This window comes from Cervus canadensis, chromosome 14, assembly GCF_019320065.1.
Source record: "Cervus canadensis isolate Bull #8, Minnesota chromosome 14, ASM1932006v1, whole genome shotgun sequence".
NCBI classification, from domain to species: domain Eukaryota; kingdom Metazoa; phylum Chordata; class Mammalia; order Artiodactyla; family Cervidae; genus Cervus; species Cervus canadensis.
The window spans coordinates 31,604,968-31,625,873 of record NC_057399.1 but is presented as its reverse complement, the minus strand read 5'-3'; the positions used below and the strand labels follow the sequence as shown (position 1 = coordinate 31,625,873).

Here is a 20,906-nt window from a genome sequence, read left to right as displayed (position 1 = left end):
TTTTGCTTCTGTCGGGAGATTGTCTTGAGAACATAAACAGTGATTATAATGTGAATTTCATTCCAAACTCAAAGGCACACCGTAGCATCAGAATCTCCTAGAGGGCTCCTTAACACTCAGAGGTCTGGGCCTGCACCCTTCAGGTTTCTGTCCTGTAAGTCTGGAGTTGGGCTAGAGAATTTGTGTTTCTGACAGGTTCCCAAGGGTGTGACAATGCTTCCGATCCACACAATGTATCTTTTTTTTTTTTTTTAATTTTTTTATTAGTTGGAGGCTAATTACTTCACAACATTTCAGTGGGTTTTGTCATACATTGATATGAATCAGCCATAGATTTACACTTATTCCCCACACAATGTATCTTTGAGAATCATTGCTCATGCCTCATCAGTATATGACCTTCCCAGCCACATGTAATGATCTTGATTCCATATTCCCTTGAGTAAAATGTGAGTCTTAATCCTTTTGTTTCTCTCATTGTCTATCACATAGTGCCATGCTCCCAGGGCTTACTCAGCGTTTGTTGGGAAGGAAAATAAGAATGCTATTTAGATAAAATTACCCATGTGTACCAGACCCTTTTCCCACCACCACTCCCTGAAACATTACCATTTGTTTTCTTTGTCCTTCTCTTTGTTCTACTTTTCCTCCTTCTGCTACTCCCTTGGATTCTGACAGTTCGTTTGTTGTTTTTCTCTAATCTTTCTGTATTTGGCCTATGTTTGAAGAACAGGCAATCTCAGGCCTGATGATCCATCTATGTGTCACTGGGCCTTAGATTCCTGGCTCCACAGCCAGTCCAGGAAGGAGAGTAAGGCTTCTCCAGTGACTAAGATATTGGTCAGTCTTTGTGAAGGAGTTGGTTCATGGCAATGACACAAGCAATCAGGTGACAATTTGGACCTTAGATCTCAGGATAGACTTTGCACTTTAGGAATCTTGATGAGAAAGTATGTAGCCAAATTCAAGGAAATTCTCCTGGGGTTCCTGCTTTCCTTTACATTTAGATGTTTCTTTACAAGGTGAGACTCATTCAAGATTTTGAAAACCTGAAAAAAATGTAAGTAGAAAACAAGGCAACCATTTACTCAGATACCCAAAACATCCAGTTTAGGTGTATTTTGTAACAATCTTGTATAGTTCTACCAAAATATTAGTTTATTTTTAATGTATTTGCATTTAATTGAACTTACAATCTTAGGGTAAAATTGCCTGAGGGAGAGGAAATACTTGTTTGAATTACAGGTTTATTTCCATCATGAATGGTAATGAATCCACAAAATCGTTTGCCTTCAAGTTTCATCCAGACACCCTTAGAGAAATGAACGGGTCCTATTTTTTCTTCTTGTAGAATTGTTAGTGTGGTAAGTTCAATCAGATGTTATTCTTTGCATACTCTTGTGATGGGTTGGGTGTTAGGCCCCTCATGGAGCCATTTATCAATTCTTCAGCACTTCATTTTATTGGTTTGGGTGGGGTTCATGGTTTCTTCTCAGTGAATTTCTTCAATAAGAGCAAATGGGTGATGTTTTTATGAGCCCCCAGTACATGGGGTTGTCTTGCTCTAGCCTTTATTCCTTCAACTCAGTGGGATCAAATCACTTCACTCCTTAATCTTTTCTCCTGAGCCCATACACATACCATAAAGACTTTTGTCTTCTGGACTTCACTGTTACAGAGGAAACATTTGAGATCAGCTGGATTTGCATGATTTTACTGATAATCTTTTTGTTGCCATTTTCAATCTGGGTGCTCATGTTTTCCTCCATCTTTGCTATTTTAAAAAAAATGGTCAGGATGTTATGAGATATAGTTCATTTTTCACTGATTTGCTTGGAATGCAGCAAGCTCTTTGGTTGGATCATTGCTTCTGTTAACAATAACACTAGCAATTTTCTGACTTTGAACATTTACATGGACATTTAACTAGAGAGACCTTGGGAATGCTAGTCTACATTTAGTTTACATCTGATGAAGTAGGCAGTTGGAATTAGTTCTGGGGCATCTTTGAAATCCCATCTAATCACTCTGTGGTAGATCCAAAGGTCTTATTTTTCTGGTGCTCACAGACATCTCATTAAGCTATTCTAAAATGATTCTCCACTCCAGTGTTGGTGCTGAGATAATATAGGCTTTTCTCTGATCAAGATCTTGGGTGACTGTAGAAGATAGTGGATGTTGGGGCCTACTTGAATCTGGGTATGCACCCCTATACCCCATGATGCCCACTCTTCAAAACAACCTTCCTAGGGACTGGGCTACAGGCTTGATGTGTCCAAAACCATAAGCTTATTTTAGAACTAAGTCTGGTCTATCAGGTGATTCCAAGACAAACTGAGTTACACGAAAGTATACACTGAGTTGTCATTCAGAGTGAACCTTAAAAACAGAGGTTTGGTTGGAAGGGGTCTCTTAGCCATGAGGGGGTTACTTTTGAGCCCTTTGATTCTCAAACATGAGAACCACTTGAAAACCTGCAGAAACAAACATTTAACTCCTCTCCCTCTAGCGATGTAACATTATATGCCTTTCATTCTGTTGAAAAGTAGTTGGCTTTGTCAGCAATCATCTTCTGTTCAGGCTAAATTTACTTTTATGTGAAATAGAAATCAGGAAAACACTAGAATTATTTTAAGCAAAATATCAAAATTGAAATAAACCAACATATGTCTGTGAAACATGTATAACTCTCAATCAAAAATAAGTGCAACTTTCATAAATTTCTTAAAATATTCTAGCATGCAAAATCTAGACAACTTATTTAAATAGATGGTGTTGTGACATGTTTAATTATTCTTCCTCCCTTGTTCATCCTCTACTTAAAGGTGAAAATTGAAATAACCAAAACCTGACCCAACTCTGGGTCACCCCTTCATGAATAATGTTCTAATCTGTTGTATTGATAAGAGAGTTGAGGAATTTTATAACATTTCTTGCAGTAAGTTTAAGTTATACCTGCTAATTTTTAATGTAAACCATTTTCAATTTAACATTCTTTACTTCTGTTCCCCTTACCACCCCTACATTCCTCTCTAAGATGTAATGCTTCTTAATTGCATTAAACATATTATGTTTTGTTCTTGTAGTTTTTAAATTGCAGTTTTCCTTGCACTGGGAACTCTAATGGCATCAAAATTGCTGAAGGGACATATATATTCCAGGGCTTAGCACCAAAGAGAGAATTAAAGGATAAACACCCATCTCACATTTATGCTTCATATGTAGGCATTCTCTAACATGTTTTCTGTTACACTGTCACTTCAAGGATTGAAATCACTTTGACCCTCTAATAGTAGCTGATATTTTGCACACAGAAGACAATAAGTAAATGTTACCATCCGTAAATATTACTGACAAACCAATGAAACATTTCTTAAGATCTTCAACTTTCCGTTTATAATTCTTCTCTTCAAGAACCAGATAACAAAGTTTCCTTAAAAATAGAGATAAATAAAACTATAACTTTATTTGGAATATGATTTAGTACTAGATGGATTGTCTTCTTGTTCCTTTTTAAAAGCATGTTAAAAACTTTATCTCATTAGGCTTGGCATCACCCTATATATTAAAAAGGTCACTCTTGGAAGTTGAAAACTACTTAAGGTAGAATTAAGAAAGCTTATTATCATAATGAGTTAGCAGACACATGTCCTTTTCATCTCTAACTCTTGGGTCTTCAGTTTACTTTTTTTCCTCAAACATCACTCTGATTCTTTTGTTGTTGTTAGTTTATTAGTTGTAAGAAGTTTCTTCCTTCCTGATTCCTTCAATTTAGACCAATTTGGAAATGGAAAAGTGTGTTAATTTTTTAACAAATCTTTAAGACATTCTTTACTGTATTTTTATTAAGCAAGCCAGATGGCTCACAGCAAATTTTCTCTGACATAAGTAATCACAAAAATCAGTTTGGGACACAAATCTGGTATGGAAAGTGGCAAGTATATTCAGGAGAAAAATGCAGTTCACACAAACATATGGATATTTTTAGAAGTAATACTGTTACTATTTGGATTTCATCTTATTTTATTTTTTTGTTATAGGCTAAGAACAAACTAAGGACATTTATTTTTCCTGTCCCCCACAACCCCAAACATTCAAGGTCCTTCTCAGCAACCAAAAATTATTTTCTTTTTGCAGTTTGAAGGTTGCAAGAAGGCCTTTTCAAGGCTCGAAAATCTCAAGATTCATTTGCGGAGCCACACAGGCGAGAAGCCGTATTTGTGCCAGCATCCGGGCTGTCAGAAGGCGTTCAGTAACTCCAGTGACCGCGCCAAGCACCAGAGGACACATCTGGACACTGTAAGAATGGCAGGAGCTTTCCAACTTCCAGCCTCAAGTCCCGGTGTGAGGAAGTGCCCATTTGATAGTGGGATGGTGAAGGTGTTTGCTTTATGACCTGCAGGTTATAGGGACAATGCCAAGGGCAGCAGTGAAACCTGGTAAACAGCCAGAAGGGGCCCTGTTTGGTTCTTTCTTTTCCTTTTTCTATAGTAACAAGTTATCCTAAATATTACAGCTGCCTGGGACAAAACGGTTCGTATATAAAGCAGAGGCACTTTGGGGGCTGTTATATAGCAGATTTTAGTACAGAGAATGACTGCTAGAGATTGGACCTTAAAATAAATATTTAGATATCAAGATATACTAAGATAGATAAGATACTCTATTGCTAGAAACAGGAAGCACTTTTTTTTCTTATTTTGATTCTTTTTTTCTTGACATAAGAACGTTGAGACTGGCATGCTTTTTGAAAGTGAATCTGGCCTTTTGCTTTAGAAACCACCTGGTATTTTCACCTTCAAGTGATCTAAAAAGAATCAGCAAATCTTTCCCAAGGGTCCTGTTTCATCACTCTTCCTACGTGTTAACAGCCACATATCCACCTGACATACAACCTATGAGAACAATTTATTTTCATTATTATGCCTTAATTCTCTTAGTGCTGAAACACTGTGTTCACTTGCTAATGCCCTTTCCATGACTCGGTCTTTTGTTTTCTCAATTATGTTGATCGTCCTCCTTTGCATTGCTCAGGTTTTGATGCCATTTTTTTTACATGAGGCTAGGTGGACTATATGTAATTTTAGTTCACTTAACAAAGCCATCAGGGTAAATGTCTTATACACATCACAGATCTCTTATCCCACATTCTTGCAAGTAATGTATTCATGACAGTACTTTTTCAGTGTTAACATTCTGATGTCTATTATTAAACTACTTCAGAATTTGAATTTTGAAAAGATACTGTTATTTCTACACACCTTCTCATACATATTTAAGATTCTTCTGATGTTATAGCTGACATATTTATTAAATTTTATATTAGTCGCTATTAGTCATATTGATAGCAGTCATTTTAGCTATATGTCACATAACCTTTCTAAACAGAATTATATCCTAATATACATAATGTGATGGTTAGCCCAGTAAACATCTGAAATATAATTAGAGTAGTGTGGCTGTAAGATGGACCCTTTCTGATCTAGCTGAATTGAATTCAATGAATTTAGGACCAATAGGATGGAATATTAAATGAATAAATTTGGTGAATAGCAGTATTTTTAAAAGTAGAAATAGGAAAGAGAATGAATTATGTTTAAATACCCTATTTTGTATGTCTAAAATGGTCTTGGTAGAATCTTATAAATTTTACAATTTGTCATTAAACTTTATCATGGAAGAATGAACATTCATGAGACAAGATTGTCTTGAGAAATTGCTTCTACTCTAGCTAGTTATCTGGAGTTTGAAAGAACTATTGTGAGGCTAAGTGTTATGGTTCTACAATACCCTTCTTTGCTTGGAGCTAATTTTAGCTAATCAAACCAAGAGCATTTTCTAAAGTCATTTTGAATTTAAAAAATCCCTTTGGAAAACTTTTGAGAAAAACTACCTAAGATAATAATTTCATGATTCAGTTCAATGCAGTAGCTTTTAAAACTTAGCTGTTTTTTTTTTTAAAGTATTTCTCCATTAAATCTTTTAAAACCATCATTTTTTTCTCTGAAATCCAAACTACCTTCTTGTTGCTTAAAGAATTTATTATTAAAATTTAGGTCCACATTCCCTTTCATTAAGTACTCCTTATGCTAATAACTCCTTATGTTAATACTATCAGAATTTTAGATAAAGTATCTTACTTCAATTAAATGGATTCTTTACTTCTAGGAAAATGATTTGCCCATAAAGATGACTGAGTCCATAATTCTAACCCTGGAAAGTGTTATTAAATCATTCCTCTATTAGCATCTTAATGTCTAAACAGGGGGAATAACTTTATAGTATAAATGGAAAATAATGAAGAATATAGTTTGATGAAGTGTAACATGCCATTTAAAGCTTAGGTAATCTGAGTTAAAATGACCAGTACACTTGTACCACTTAGACCAGTCCCTGGCATTGCTGTTTTGGCATACTGATCCCAGGGGAGAGAGTGAAAGCTAGATGGGAGGAATGGTCAGTATTCAAGCCTTTTTCAAGAGTATCTCAAAATCAAATCCAAAATGACATTAACCATTTCTTATCTTTCCAACCCAAGTAATGGTGACTATTGTAATAATAATGGCGTCGATTTATATAATGCATTAATATTCCCCCCAATTTTTATATACAGCATCTCTAATGCAAAATATGAACTTATGTGGTCATAACATGAGTGCCAGTAAAGATGCTGGCTTATTTCCCCCCAGGCAGGAAAGGGAAGACTAGGGGAAAAAAAACTGTGACCCCAGAAAAGATTCCCAGGTTAAAGAAAACCTTTGTTTACCCAATGGAAACTTCCTTGGCAGATGACTTCAGCCCGTAATTGGCTCATCATTTTGCAGAAACTGTGACTTATTGAGAGGCTGGTTCACCCATTGTTCATTGTTAGACCCCTGATATGTGATACAATGTCTAGCACATTATGGAAGCAAAAGAGCTGCTGAGTGATTCATTCATCCAATCAGTCAGTTAGTCAATGAACAAACACACCAGATAATCAAACTTAGAATTCAAATTAGGATTGTCAAACTAAATGATATATTCATGACTTCATCTTGTTCTTGGAATAAAAATTATCAATAGCAATTAAAAAGTGAAACACATATATGGTTTTTAGAAAACAAATAATATAATTCACACAAATGTTGGCCTACAAAATGACAAGCAAGTGCATGAAAACAGGAACAAAATATAAATACTAAGGAAAACAACCTGAATTTTGGGGGGAGTGGGGTTGGTCGATAGAATAGCATGTTTCTAAAGTGAGATTTCTATTGTAGAGACAGTTTCAGTTCTCTTCCTCACATTTCACCTCATGCAGGCACAAATTTAATATCTCACCAGATGAGGTACTAAGTAGATGAGTGACAGTTAATACATCTTATAAATGCAGTTAATCTTGTAGTTTGGTTTTTTTTTTTCAGTTCTTATGATAAGAAAGTTTTTATTTATTCTACAGTGTAAAAGTCACATTCTCAAACCTTGGGTTTGAATTTAGTTGTTACAGTAGGAATAGTTGCTAAAATTTGAATCAATGTGTAATGCTCTCATTCAGTCATTCCTAATTATCATATACCAGTCACCAGGGTCATAAAAATAAAAAAGATGCTAGATTCTGTCTTGGGCTCCACACCTTACATCTCTCAGGCGCATGGGAGGATTGGAGTAGCCAGAACTTGTTTTCTTTCTCATCGTGCTCAGCCAAGAACTTATTCACCTAATCTAGGCCTAACAGCAGGACTCCTCTGCAACTAATAATATTAATGTTTCTTTGGCTGATTTTTCATGTGTCTGTTGTTTGAAACCTGCTGTCTTCTACTTACTTTCCACTAATTTTCCTTTTTAATTCTCTCCCTCTCTCTTTCTGAATCAGGTTTCTTCTGAAACATTACCAGTCTTTTCTGGACTTTTCTACAGCTTCTTATACCTGAACTCTTAAAGAATATGTGTTTCCTAATTTCTGACAGTACCAGAGATTGTTTTCAGGGGAACATAATTGTAAGTATGACTAGAGATACTAATAATTTTCATATTGAAAAATGCCACAGGAGGTTTCGTGGCAAGAGGGCATTCTGTAGCAGTCTCTTAAAAATCTTCAAAGATAAGCCATCTCTTTCTTTCTTGGAAGTTTATTCTTCTCTTTGCCTTGATGCAAACTTACTGGGCTTTCTAATTAAAATGCATGAGTATCACATAGCAATTCACATCAATCAGTTGGCAACAGTTCATGCTCTGAAGTCAATAGTCTTTGAGTAAATCTTTCTCAGTTACCTTTATGATTTAACCACAGCTCTTTCTTTCTTTCTTATTTAGAAACCTTATGCTTGTCAAATTCCGGGATGCACCAAACGCTACACAGACCCAAGTTCCTTAAGAAAGCATGTGAAGGCACATTCTTCCAAAGATCAGCAAGCAAGGAAAAAGGTAATTTTAAATGAAAATTTATCCAGCCAGGAAAAGCACATTTAAATTCCTCTTGCAGTACTTGGAGCTTCTGTGGGACATTGGTAATCCTAATGCTTCTCAAAGTGTAACATATTTTTGACTTGGAGTAGAGAAGTCTTTCATGAAGTAGTAGCAAGGCTGTGATTTTCATAACTCATGTAATCAGATGAGAGTTTCTGGGGAGGATTTGTATAATAGAAGTTGATGAAATTAATGAAAGTCACCAAAACTGGAAAGTAACAAAATTAAGTTCAAATAGTTAAAGAAAATTGAATTGGGAAAACAACACAACAAATACTCTTTCTGGTGATAAGTGCTTAATAAATAGCAATAAAAAACATAAAATATCAATTGGCTAAAATTATTAGCTCTGACGAAGACGGTAGGATGAGTATGTATAGAGCATTGTTCCCTTTAAGCTTAGAAAAGACACGTTTCTTAATAGGTACTATATATGAAAGTCTGAGAAAGAAATTGAACCTAAAATCACTTTTGACATCATTGAGGGCTTAGTGCATCTCTCAGAGTTCTTAGAAACTGTAGTATCTCTCAGATTTGGAAGAAAGAAATGCTAAAGATCAACCTGCCAACCCACCTGACTTGTCCTCCTGACTTCATAAGATCTCCAGCAAGTGGTTGACAATACTGTTCTTTAACATCTTGGGAAACAAAGAGCTTACTACCTTTCAAGGCATTTCCTAATACCAGACTTTGTAAGTTTTTGGACCAAAAAATATGTTCCAATTATGGCAGAAAGTATGTTGACCTGACCTTGGTTTTTCACTTGTGTTTAGATGGGTACCTCATTCATTTAAGAGCCCTTCATAACAAATTTAAGGGAAGTTTAAGACTAAACTTATTTCAAGTGACTGAACACTGTTGTTGTTCAGTTGCTAAGTCATGTCTTACTCTCTGCGATCCCATGAAGCACACCAGGCTTCCCTGTACTTGACTGTCTCCTGGAGTTTGCTCAGACTCATGTCCATTGAGTCAGTGATGCCTGTGATCTCCTATGGTTTTATTAAACCCTATGGCATGGTTTTCAGGTCACCATGGCTTCAAGCTAGCCAGAATCTTTCATTCTTTTATGATTTATAGGGATTTAGTGCTTTTATTTTGGGATATGCTTCATAACCTTTTTGTCACTTGAGCTTTTTCTTCCTTAGGAGGTGTTAGCACAATGCCAGTTGAGGGCTCATATATGGAAATAATTTGACCTCTCCACTATGAGTTAGAAAAATGTCCAGTTAGAAAAATTTGATAAAAGTTCTTTTTTAAAATAGATATTCTTAATGGCATACAAGCCCACTCTTATAAGTCAGTTGTTAAAATTATTTATTTTTCCTCTAAAATATAGTTGAAAGTGAAAGTGTTAGTCACTCAGTCATGTCTGACTCTGTAACCCCATGGACTGTAACCCACCAGGCTCTCTGTCCATGGAATTCTCCAGGCAAGATACTGGAGTACATAGCCATTCCCTTCTTCAGGGGATCTTCCAGACCCAGGGATCTAACCATTGTCTTCTGCATTGCAGGCAGATTCTTTACTGTCTGAACCAGTAGAAAAGCCCACATAAGTATAGTTAAATCTCTTTAATTGGAATCCCAGTCAACTGATAATAGATGATTATTATCAACATATCATAATAGATGATCATTCAACATGGATTGGAATATGTTCCTGTATTTTAAAACAGCAAAGGAACTAAGTGAATTAATAATAAAAATAAAGTTGTAAGAAGGATGTTTAATAGTCTTAAAATAACACTCCGTTGTTACAATGACATACTGTTAATTGTTTAGGAGGACATTATCCATGTGTATCTTGTAAACTTGAAATAATAAGTTGTGTTTCTTAAAAAATCCTCTTGCTGAATTTCTTCCCCCTAAATCTGACTATTCTTTACCTCCAAGTTGTCCCAAATGTATGAGGCTTTGCTGTATTAGCAAATTTGTTGTGAGATTGAAGAGCACCTTCATAGAGAATAACAACTGTGGACTTGACAGAATGTAAGTCTCACACGCAGACAGATAAGCAGTAATATGATATTCAACCCAAGAGAGTAACCTAGGTTGACAGTAGGTATGAAAACATAATGTGATATTTTTAGGAATTATTAATAGCTTATATTGCTCAGACACAGAGTATTTCAGCTTCTTTATAAGGGAAGAGTAGTTATGATTCTGCAAAAGATGTTTGAAGCACTAATTTAAAGAAGATAATCAGATCTTAAGAGTATAAATTTGTAAACAGTTTTTAAGAACCTTTAATAGACAATCTGGATAAAAGGATATTCTTTCAAGGGGCAGAATTACAATTTAATGTCAAATATTACAATATTCTCTTAATTTTGTCTTATGTAAAATGGGGTATTGTCACTCCAATGATTCAGCTTTTGTTGTTCACTCTTTCCTGCAAGTGACTGAATTGAATTTGGCTGACTTTATTTGCTTAGTCCTTAGTGACAAGTTTACCGTGTTTACTTTCCAAATTTTAACCTGGCCTTTTAATCTGAAGATTTTAAAAATCCTATGTGGATCTTTGATGGACTAATTCATGGAAATTAAAATGATGAAAGTTGCGCTATCCAATAAAAAGAGGTAATGTCACTCCCAGGAAAAGCAGTGCTAATAAACCTGAAATCAGTCAATCCACATTTTCAAACCTTGCGCCGTTGTATTGGTGTGTAGTATTTACATGGTAGAATGTTACTAGACCTCGGAGAGATTCTAATTACTAACTCACATCAGGGCTTGGTATTTGGAATATTTCCTGGCAGCAATGATTTAAAAAAGTAAGAAACAATAACCCTTTTAAAGCAGAATTAAGATTATTTACGACTTTAATTAAAAATTGAAAATTGGCATTATTTCAAAAAGCCTTTACAAAAATGTGAATTCATCAAAAATAACCATAAAAATTCCAAGGTGATAAAGGCACAGTGGAGTAATGGTCCCAGCCCTAGGGAATTGTTTTGTTGAAAAGAATAAAACTCTTTTCTGTCACACCCTGTTAGTCATGGACTCCTTTAATATACCCTGCCTGCCTGCCTGCCTCTAATCCTCTTTTCAACCTCCCCCTGGACACTAAATGACATTATTTTGGTCTTAACATGGCTGGCTTTATGAAGCCTTTCTCTGAAATCATGGCCAGGGACAAGCCACCCTCACCCATAAGACAAATGTTTATTAGGAGGGGTAGAGATCTTGTAAGTGATGCCCTGGTCATGGGCATGGGGCCCTTTCCCACACCTGTTGGATCCTACTGAAAACCAAAAACCTGAAAACTCAGCTAAATATTATTCAAGCTGTGAAAACAAAGGAAAAAGAAAAAAAAAAAAAAACCTCGTCTGCGAAAGAATTGGGATAATTTGGCTCATTGCATGCAGAGTAACTTTTCTCTTTGTCTGATGTGTGCACACCCACACATCCCATCAGCTGATGTACAGACTTCTTCCATAGAATGTGCTTTGCAGATCTTGAGTCCATTAAATAGAGGGCTACACAGATAAATGAGTAGCAAAATACTCAAGTCACCAGCTATGGTCTCCAGTGAGAATAGAATTCAGTCTACAGAGCAGAAGGCAGAATCTGTCCTTCAATTTTGTCTGATAATGAGTGGGGAAATAAAAAAAAACTAAAGCAATAAGCCACTTGAAATTTTCCTCAAGGCTGTGAGCTTTGTTAGAAATTTTCAGTTACACCTTGCAAGTGCCATCAGCAGGGAGGTTTCCTTCATTTCTGGCCTGCTATCCAAATGGACTTTTAAAAAGTGAATGGAAAGAATACTGGGCCAAAAGTTAGAGATGACGTGAATCCTTTGTCCATTTTACACTTCCACAAAGATTCCAAACTTTGGGTGTGATACATTAAATGTTTGTTAAACATTCACCTTTGACCCCCTGTAGTTAACTTTCACTTTTGTGACCTCAACATGGGCTGTTTGAAACCAAGCAAGTGTAGCATTTGAAGTGTATGTGAATGCAACATGTATGTGTATTTTCTACTTAGAGAACAGCTCTATATAGCTTTCTGGCTAAAATAGAATGGCTTATTTAATGCAACTCTCTTCATGTAGAACTGGTGATACTCTGGAATCTGTTCAGAGCCACCAGCACCCCATATATACTCAAAACTATAAACAATTTCATTAAACACAACATAGGCTCACCTTGTTTGGTGCACTTGTTGAAATCTTCAAAAAGCTATGTGGAAAAAATACATTTTCCCCTAAATGAAAGCATGTATAGAAGAGTTAATGGGACATACTTTTTATATCAATTATTTTGTGTCATCATCTGCATGGCATATGGAATATACAGATGAGTACACAGAGGTCCTCCCAGATTTTGACAGTCTTTTTTCCTTCATCCTTCCCCCTCCTTCCTTCCTTCCTTCTTCCTTCCATTTTTTTTCCTGCTCAGGAATAAATTAAGAATCTAACGCTCAATGGAATGTCAGTCATAGACACATATTATAGACATAACATTTCAAGATGAACTGGTGGCTTCTCTTCTTCCACTCACATTTAGGAAATCATATTGGAATTTGAGTAAAACTGATGTTATTACAGCGATGACATTAAAATGGCACTAGCGTGTGTGTGTGTGTGTGTGTGTGTGTGTGTGTTTGAGTCACTTATTAACCTTTCTACTTAGCAGTTGTTGCTGACAGATTACTTACATTACACCTCAAAATGATGGTGAGACATACTACCTGCCTGAATGTCCTGATGTCTCGGTTGAGGGTAACAGATTTCAAGAAAGGCACTACATATGCTTTTGTAAAATAAACAATTTCAGTTCAAAATAGTGATGCTAACTAATAATTAAATGTAAATGAAAAAGAAAGTCAAGGTAACCCCCAGTTGATAATACTGATTTGGAGTTGAAACCAGTTGCCTGGAGGCTTCTTTGTGAAGCAGATCCAATATGAAACCAGCTGTGCTTTTGAGAACATTTTAATGCTACATGGTGATTGGAGCCAATGAAAAGGAATTGAGAATTCCCATTTGGTGGTGGAAAGCGGAAGGGTAGAGATGGTTGTCCATGAGAGTAAATAGATAGTTAGAAAAATATTCTGTTCCTTTCTGGAGAGATCAGAGAAACTGTCTTCAGCCTTGTGGATACAGAAAAATAAATACTCGCATCTCTGAGCCTAGCCCAGTGTCTTTTTTAGCCCTTAAAGCAGTGTTTCCCAAAGTGTGTTCTCTAGAACACAATCTACAGAATCTTATCAGGTAATTCTTTTAGAAAGTTTTTTTGTTATCATATAAACTTGGGAAATAATATTCAGTGGTTTCCCTCTTGTAAGAGTTCTCAGAGCCTTAGATCCACCAATATTCCAGAGGGAAACTAACATTAATTCGATTGATTTAATTCAGTATTACTTGGCCAACAAAACAATCTTCTTTTTCCTCTAGAACATCTTATCAAACTACTCTTCTGTAAATTATTTGAGAAGTACATCCTCAAGGAATTTATTCCATTCAATAAATATTTATTAAGCACCTACTATGTGTCAGGCATTGGATTAGACACATGAATGCAAGTGTGCATAAGACAGACATATTCTTTGTCCTCATAGAGCCAAACTATCTTGATGAAATCCAGCAACAATAAAAAAGATGAACAAAAAATAACATAAATGTAGGCAAGGAAGCAGTGAGGAAGTTGACATGAAGGTAAAAGAGGGGGAACTGTTGAGGTGAGATGGTCAGAAACACATTCAAATGACCACTTTAGAAATGAAAAAACTGTATTGCCTGCAAAAAAAATTTAAAGCTCTGCTTAAGTTGAAATATTGTACCTTTCTGTTTGAGCTTCTTTTAAAAGATTCTACTGCTGGGAGCATAGCAGTAGATGTCAGAATCATCTTACTTTGTTGTAGTTAAACTTTTTGGCAGCCTTTCCTCAGTAGGCATTAGAGGAACTGGATGCTAGACAGTGAAAAGCATTACTTGTATCTCCCACCTGAAAAAATGACTCAGATGGGCAGCATTTTGGTCCGTAGGGTTGCAAAGAGCTGGACATGACTGAAGCAATTGGGCACGCATGTACATGCACAAGCAGTCAGCATAAGTAGCAAGTGAGACCCTGCATCAGCTCTGGGATTTAAAAACAAGTGAGAACTAAACTTGCCCTCCTGAAGATTACATTCCAGTGAGAGATACAAGGAGACATGTGCTCTGTGCAGTAGCTGAAATGCTGTGAATAAAGTCACACAGAGGGTGCTTCTGGAACACAGTATCTGGGAGTTCCTTTGTGACTGACAGGCACTCTTAAGGAGTGAAGTTTTAGTCTCTCTCATTTGAAAGAAATGGGGAGATCAATGGAGTTCTACATTGTTCTTGATTTTATCACAATTCTTTGTCATGTATGGCACAGTAGTTTTCGTTCTATTCCCCTTGAAAATTCTTAATTAGAACCAAAAAATTAGGAGTGTGTGGCAGAGCTCTGGCCAACTATGTAAAGAATGAGGGCCTCATGGCAGGTGCTTTAGTGAGCAATTCAGGCTGTACAATGCCTAGCGCAGACACCTTATAGAGATGGTTCCTAGATAATTACTTTTTTTGATTGATTGACAGAAACCTTCCAAACTTCTCCTTTCCTTTCTCTTATTAGATTCTGAGGATTCTTGATCAAAATGATTTCATAATAAAAGCATTTATTTCAGACTTTCTGCTGCCTAAACATAATGTCTTACAATGTCATGACACAGCTTATCATGGCCCTCCTCGGTTTTGTTCTTTGTCTCCACTTCTGAAGAACTGGTCCTTCGTGCAATTACAGCCTCCTCTGCTAGTTCTCTCCTGACTTTTCTTTTCAGATTCAGTTGAATTTTGTCTTTGCTATCCATGAGTAATATTTTTCTATTTGTTTGTATCTTGAGCTCTAAAGATTTATTTTCAGGTGACTTTACACAGGGGCTTGGGTAAGCCTAATGTGAAAACTTCTCATGTGGATACTGGGAAGGTGGCTGGGTCTCAAGAGTAGTTTCTGGATTGGATGTCAGAAGGTATGGGCTTCTTTTATGCAGTACTATGAATTGCTCCTTGACTTTGCTTAAGTTACAGTCCCCCGGTTTTTCCATTTCCCCATCTTCATGGCTATCTTGAAAGGCAAACATAGGGCCTCAAAGGTGAAAGGGTAACCATCTTGGTAGAAAGTGTTGTTACACATACCTGCCATCCAGGATGGTCTATTGTGAACAACAACGGAACAATAGTGTCCTTGAAACTATTTTTCTTTGTAAGAACTGAATATTCTTTTAGAGGAAGACCTCTTTCAGTGATGACTAACAGCTAGTTTCTGTAGGTCATATGGATGCTTCGATGGTGGTGCAAAAATGACCCAAAAGAAAGAAAGGAAGTTGCGACCTAAACCAGAGGGAATTAAAATCAAACTTAAATCTGCGATACTTGGTTCTATTCAGAGGTTAACCTGGGGTCCATGGACCGTAGGGGAATACATGGATGAGTGGGTTCTAGAAAGTCCATGAAATCTCAGAAATTATGTAAAATGTATTTTTCTAAGGAGAAACCCCATAGATTTCACTGACTTTCCAAAATTAAGACTTCTTGATGATAAAAAAGAGAGAACCTCCCCCCCCCCCCCCCCCCCCCCCCCCCCCCCCCGCCGCCCCGCCACCACCACCATACACACATACAAAGGAACACAAGCAAACACTCTGGGAGGTGTGTTATATGTCTATTACCTTGGTTGCAGTTATGATATCATGGGTGTTTGCATATGTCCAAACCCATCAAGTTGTACATATATAAGTGCAGTTCCTTGTATATCAATTATACCTCAATAAAGCTGTTATTAAAAAAAAAAAAAGACCCTCTGAGCCAAAAGAAATGTAAGCTACCTAGTGACTGTTTCACCTGGCTTTAATTATAATAAACCCCCACAACGTTGCCCAACTAAGAATAATCTATGCTTCTTATGTTCTGGAGGATTGACTCCTACTTACCCAACATGTATTGTGTGTCTGATATTTTGATAAGTGCTTGTGAATACAAAAATGGTAAGATAGGCTCCTTTCCCTTGAGGCAGTCAGAGATGTTAAAGCTGGATTTTGACAGGTGGTGGGCTGATTGTATAGCTGGTGAATTCAAGTGTGGGGAGTAGGGTGCAATAAATTAATGGAGGAGTCTAAAGCAATTGCACCAGTTAGGACGGTATGCAGTTTTACAAGATTATAGACACCTGGACAAGGATAGTGGCAGTTGAGAGAAAAATGAGTGGACAGGAAGTGGTGATGGATTGGATGCCAGAGATGAAGGGTAGAGTCAAGATGGTACCAGTGTTTCTGCCTCTAGGATTGGATGAGCAGCCCACGGGTGACATTTCGTCTTTCTCAGGGAAACCTCAGTTCTGCTTTTAAGGCCTTTTCAGCTGATTGGATTAAAAATTGATTGTAAATGTTAATCACATCTAAAAAAAAAACCTAGATTAGTGTTTTATTGCATAACTGGGGAGGGAAAGGCTAGCCAAACAGACATGTAAAACTGACCATCTCACCCACAAAATAAAATACATTATGTTAAAATTTAACTGAGGCTACTTTATTTGAAGATGATACTAGTGACAAAAATGGGGCCTGGTAAAACTCAAAATGTAATTTATTTTAGTGCAAATTAATTATTTACTAGGAAAACATAAGGAAATTAATTATCAGATATACTAATCTTACTCACTTTTACTATACCAGTGATGATTCAAAGCAAATTAGTTCATGCCAATTAATTTATAGATACCATGCTAAGAGAGTGGAGGAGAATTATACTTTAAGCAAATAACCAGATGCTTTTTAAAACATTTACTCTGTGTCATGGGCTTCCCTAGGAGACAAGGGTTCAATCCCTGAGTTGGGAAGATCCCCTAGAGAAGGAAGTGGCAACCCACTACAGTAGTCTTGCCGGGGACATCCCATGGACAGAGGAGCCTGGCAGACTACAGTCCATAGGTATTAAGAGTCAGACATGACTTACCAGCTTAAACAGCAACAATTCTGTGTTATATATCAGAGAACTTATAGAATCATACAAGTTTATCATGTTAACTTTTAATTCGATCATTTTTGTCATAAGTTTATGTCATATAATGTTTGTTAATATAGTGTGTTTTTATCATATTAAATGAAATAATGACAGTAAAATGCTTAGTCTGGTATGTTATACATGGCCAATAAGAGTTAACTATTACAACTATAATTAAATCATGTTATCTACTAAGGGTTGCTAAGAGAGAAGACAAGTGATTGTTGAAATTTTAGTAAGTTGTTTTTCTCCACTCGAGACTTCTCCATTAATTTATTTTACCCTCAAAGGGATTTTAGCTGTTTAAAAACAATTAAAGGAAACTGAAATCATAATGTAATTATGAATTGTTTATATATCTATTTTGTTTTTCCCTCATACTGGAAACACATTTGTGGTCTTATTTGTGGGTTTTAAAATCTTTACTAGACAAACTTACTGGAGAGAATCCATGTCTTTTGGTTGAAAATCCCTACCACTTGTCAGTTTTCCTGTGGATAGTATTATGTGAATGGGAAATGGGTAAATATGGATTTCATACAGAAGAGTTTTACTTTTATATCCATTTTAGACCTTGTTGTTGTTGTTTTGAATTTGCCTCTGTCAAATTGTTCTCATTTGTGAAATCTGGATAGTAACAGCAATCCCCTATAGGTATGTGGTAGCTACTAGTGAGGAAACACACGCCCAGTGCTTGTTGAGGTCCTATATGAGACAGCGCTCCATCCTTGGAGGAGGTAGTTGCGGCCACAGGGGTAGGAGTTAGAAATGGTATTACAATAGAGAAAAATACCTCGTCATCATCCATTTCTGCTGGGGAAACTGGCTTTTATTAGTGGTGTGTGGGTGTGTGCTAAGTCACTTGGTCATGTCCGACTCTGCGACCATAAGGACCATAAGAAGCTGCAAGTTTCCTCTGTCCATGGGATTCTCCCAGCAGGAATACTGGAGTGGATTGCCATGCCCTCCTGCAGGGGATCTTCCCCACCCAGGGATCGAACCCACCTCTCTTATATCTCCTGCATTGGCAGGCAGGTTCTTTACCACTAGCACCACCTGGGAACCCCCTTTATTAGTGGTGCACAGAGGCAAAAGTCAGACAATAGCAAGAATTTTCTAAGAGGAGAAGAGATTTTTCCTGCCTCAGCTGGTTTATTTGAATTTATACTTGAAAAGTTAGGGGAACTTGATGAATAGATCTTTGAGCCTTCTGCAGGGCACCACTTGAGTTGCTCATCAAGCAGAATCCAATGTCTGTGGTTCAGTTGTTTTAATAGTGATGGTGATAACAGTGATAATCGCATTTTGCCCACATTTAATACTTTAACATTTCAGAGCTATATTGTATACATTATCTTATTTTATTCTTTTGACTTTTAGAGTCTGGATGACTTCAAGATGACTTTTTTTTAAAACTTCTACTCTCTTTAGTTTGTTTCTGAGAAATGGGAAAGTTTAGAAGTGGAAAGGGAGCTCAATATGATGCCAAAGGTGGTATGCTGTTTTCCTGCCAGACCTACAGAATGTACTCCAGAATTAGCTAGTACTGCCTAATGCAAAGCCTTCCATTAAGTCTTTTTTTTTTTTCCATTAAGTCTTGATATACTGTTTGTAACCTTGGTGTTCCACAGAACATTTTGGAAAATTATTCTGCTACTCGGCAATCCAGACCCCTCTTTATAGACTCTAGCAAAGTGTCATGTGACATCTTAAATGCTCACTGTCTCTGCTGTTTGCTGAGGACTAACTCTTCAGTAACTGTTAGGGCTGTTCTTTTCACTGGAATAGAAAGATGTTTTTCCTCTTTCTGGGGCTGGGTGCTTGCTGTCCTGCCACTGCACAGGTCAGCTGTGGGCACAGCTGTAGTCCATTGGAATTGTGAGTCCTTAGGTGGAGCCTCATCCTCCCTGGAGTCCAGTATGGGGAATCACATTCAAAAAGTCCCAAAAGATGTTCATAAAGTCTCTTCATGACATCTTCAGCTTTCTGATTTTTAAGACAATCCTTTTTTTGTTGTTACTTAGCAAGTCTAGTATGTCCAAATATTCTTTATATAATTAAGTAAAAAATCTGCCTTCGTGGAACACCCACACAGAAGCTCTCTTTCAAGGATGCATCTTTATTTCTGTTAATGACCCTACTGGTGTATATAGAAATTCTGTACTAATATTCCTGTTATCCTACAATTTTTACTTATTACCCATCTTCTGGATTTTTTAGTATATGGATTGCATGACTTTCTGTTCTCTTCATTTCCTTAATGCCACAGAAAACAGTTTCAGGTAGAGTCACAGGAGATGGCAGTGTCATTTCCTGGTTATTGAGGCAGCATTGAACTGAAAAGGTTGACAGGGAGCTGATGTCATAGGGCCTTGTATGTCATACTAAGATGTTTAAGGATAAATGGTGGTCAGATTTCTGATGTAGAAAGATTATTATGGTGGTAATATGGGGCATGAAGTAGGGACCTAGGGTGAAAGGAGATAAGACAGTTAGGTTGGATTATTGTTGTTAATCAATATTGTTTAGATACAGTGGCTTATGCAGTTATGACCATATCCAGCAGGGCCATTATCAGTTCCAGGTTTCCCAGTTTTCTCCAAAATGCTATCATTATCTCAGGTTACAAAAGGCTATCAGGAGAGACTTTACTAAATAAGTTGTTGAATTGTAGGCTCATTATATGTGTGGCTTTCACCTAATGGTATCTAAAAAGGAAATGGGAATTCTCTAGTTGTTTTCAATAACCCCATCCTAGACCCCATTGACTTTCTTTCTTTTGAAAGAAACTAACCTATATTATTTCCAGAGTCTTTCCAAGCATAACGTTTAAGCATTCTGGTTATCCGTTGCATTTCTCGACTTTATCTTTTTTTTTTTTTGCCTTGCTAAAATTTGAGGTACAGATTTCTGTTTCTACATTTTTCTGGGTCTTGTCTCTTTGTACTTTCTTGGAACATACTTTTATAATCAGGTTTACAAGTGTTTTTGGCAGCAGAGTTAGTGTGACATTAGAATCCTGAATCCTCTTGACCAGCTAGTGGCCTCTCTTGCTGTCTTCTCTCCTATACTAGACCTTGCTCTCCTCTCTCACTCTACTTCTGGCAATCATTTTTCTCAAATGATTCTCCAATGATCAAACAATTTTCATTTGATCCTCCCAGATATAGAAAATATAGAAGCGAGGTAGCAGCAGAGTTGTGATCTAGTTGATCACAGTGGCTTAACACTGCTATATATCTTTCTGTATATTATTTTTCTATTTTATATAAACATGGGGCCTCTTATACTCAGTAGTAAAAATCACTTACATGAGGAGCTTTTATCACTCAACATGAGGCAAGAACGTCATTGGTCTCTGAAAAAGGAGGCTCAAAAGGGAAAACAGAAGTAAAGAGGTGACAGAATCTGTCAGGCAAGAAGCTGTGATTCAC

At 36.7% G+C, this 20,906-nt stretch overlaps 1 protein-coding gene across 8 annotated transcripts in view; it reads left to right on the top strand.

Annotated features, from left to right (window-relative positions):
* Nucleotides 1–20,906, top strand: part of GLIS3 (GLIS family zinc finger 3) — a 563,983-nt gene that overhangs the window by 418,842 nt on the left and 124,235 nt on the right. For all 8 annotated transcript variants that reach the window (XM_043486789.1, XM_043486788.1, XM_043486791.1 and 5 more), the window contains 2 exons: nucleotides 4,138–4,299; nucleotides 8,296–8,406. In XM_043486789.1, the coding sequence (XP_043342724.1) occupies nucleotides 4,138–4,299; nucleotides 8,296–8,406 (273 nt within the window). The remainder of the gene's footprint in view (nucleotides 1–4,137; nucleotides 4,300–8,295; nucleotides 8,407–20,906) is intronic.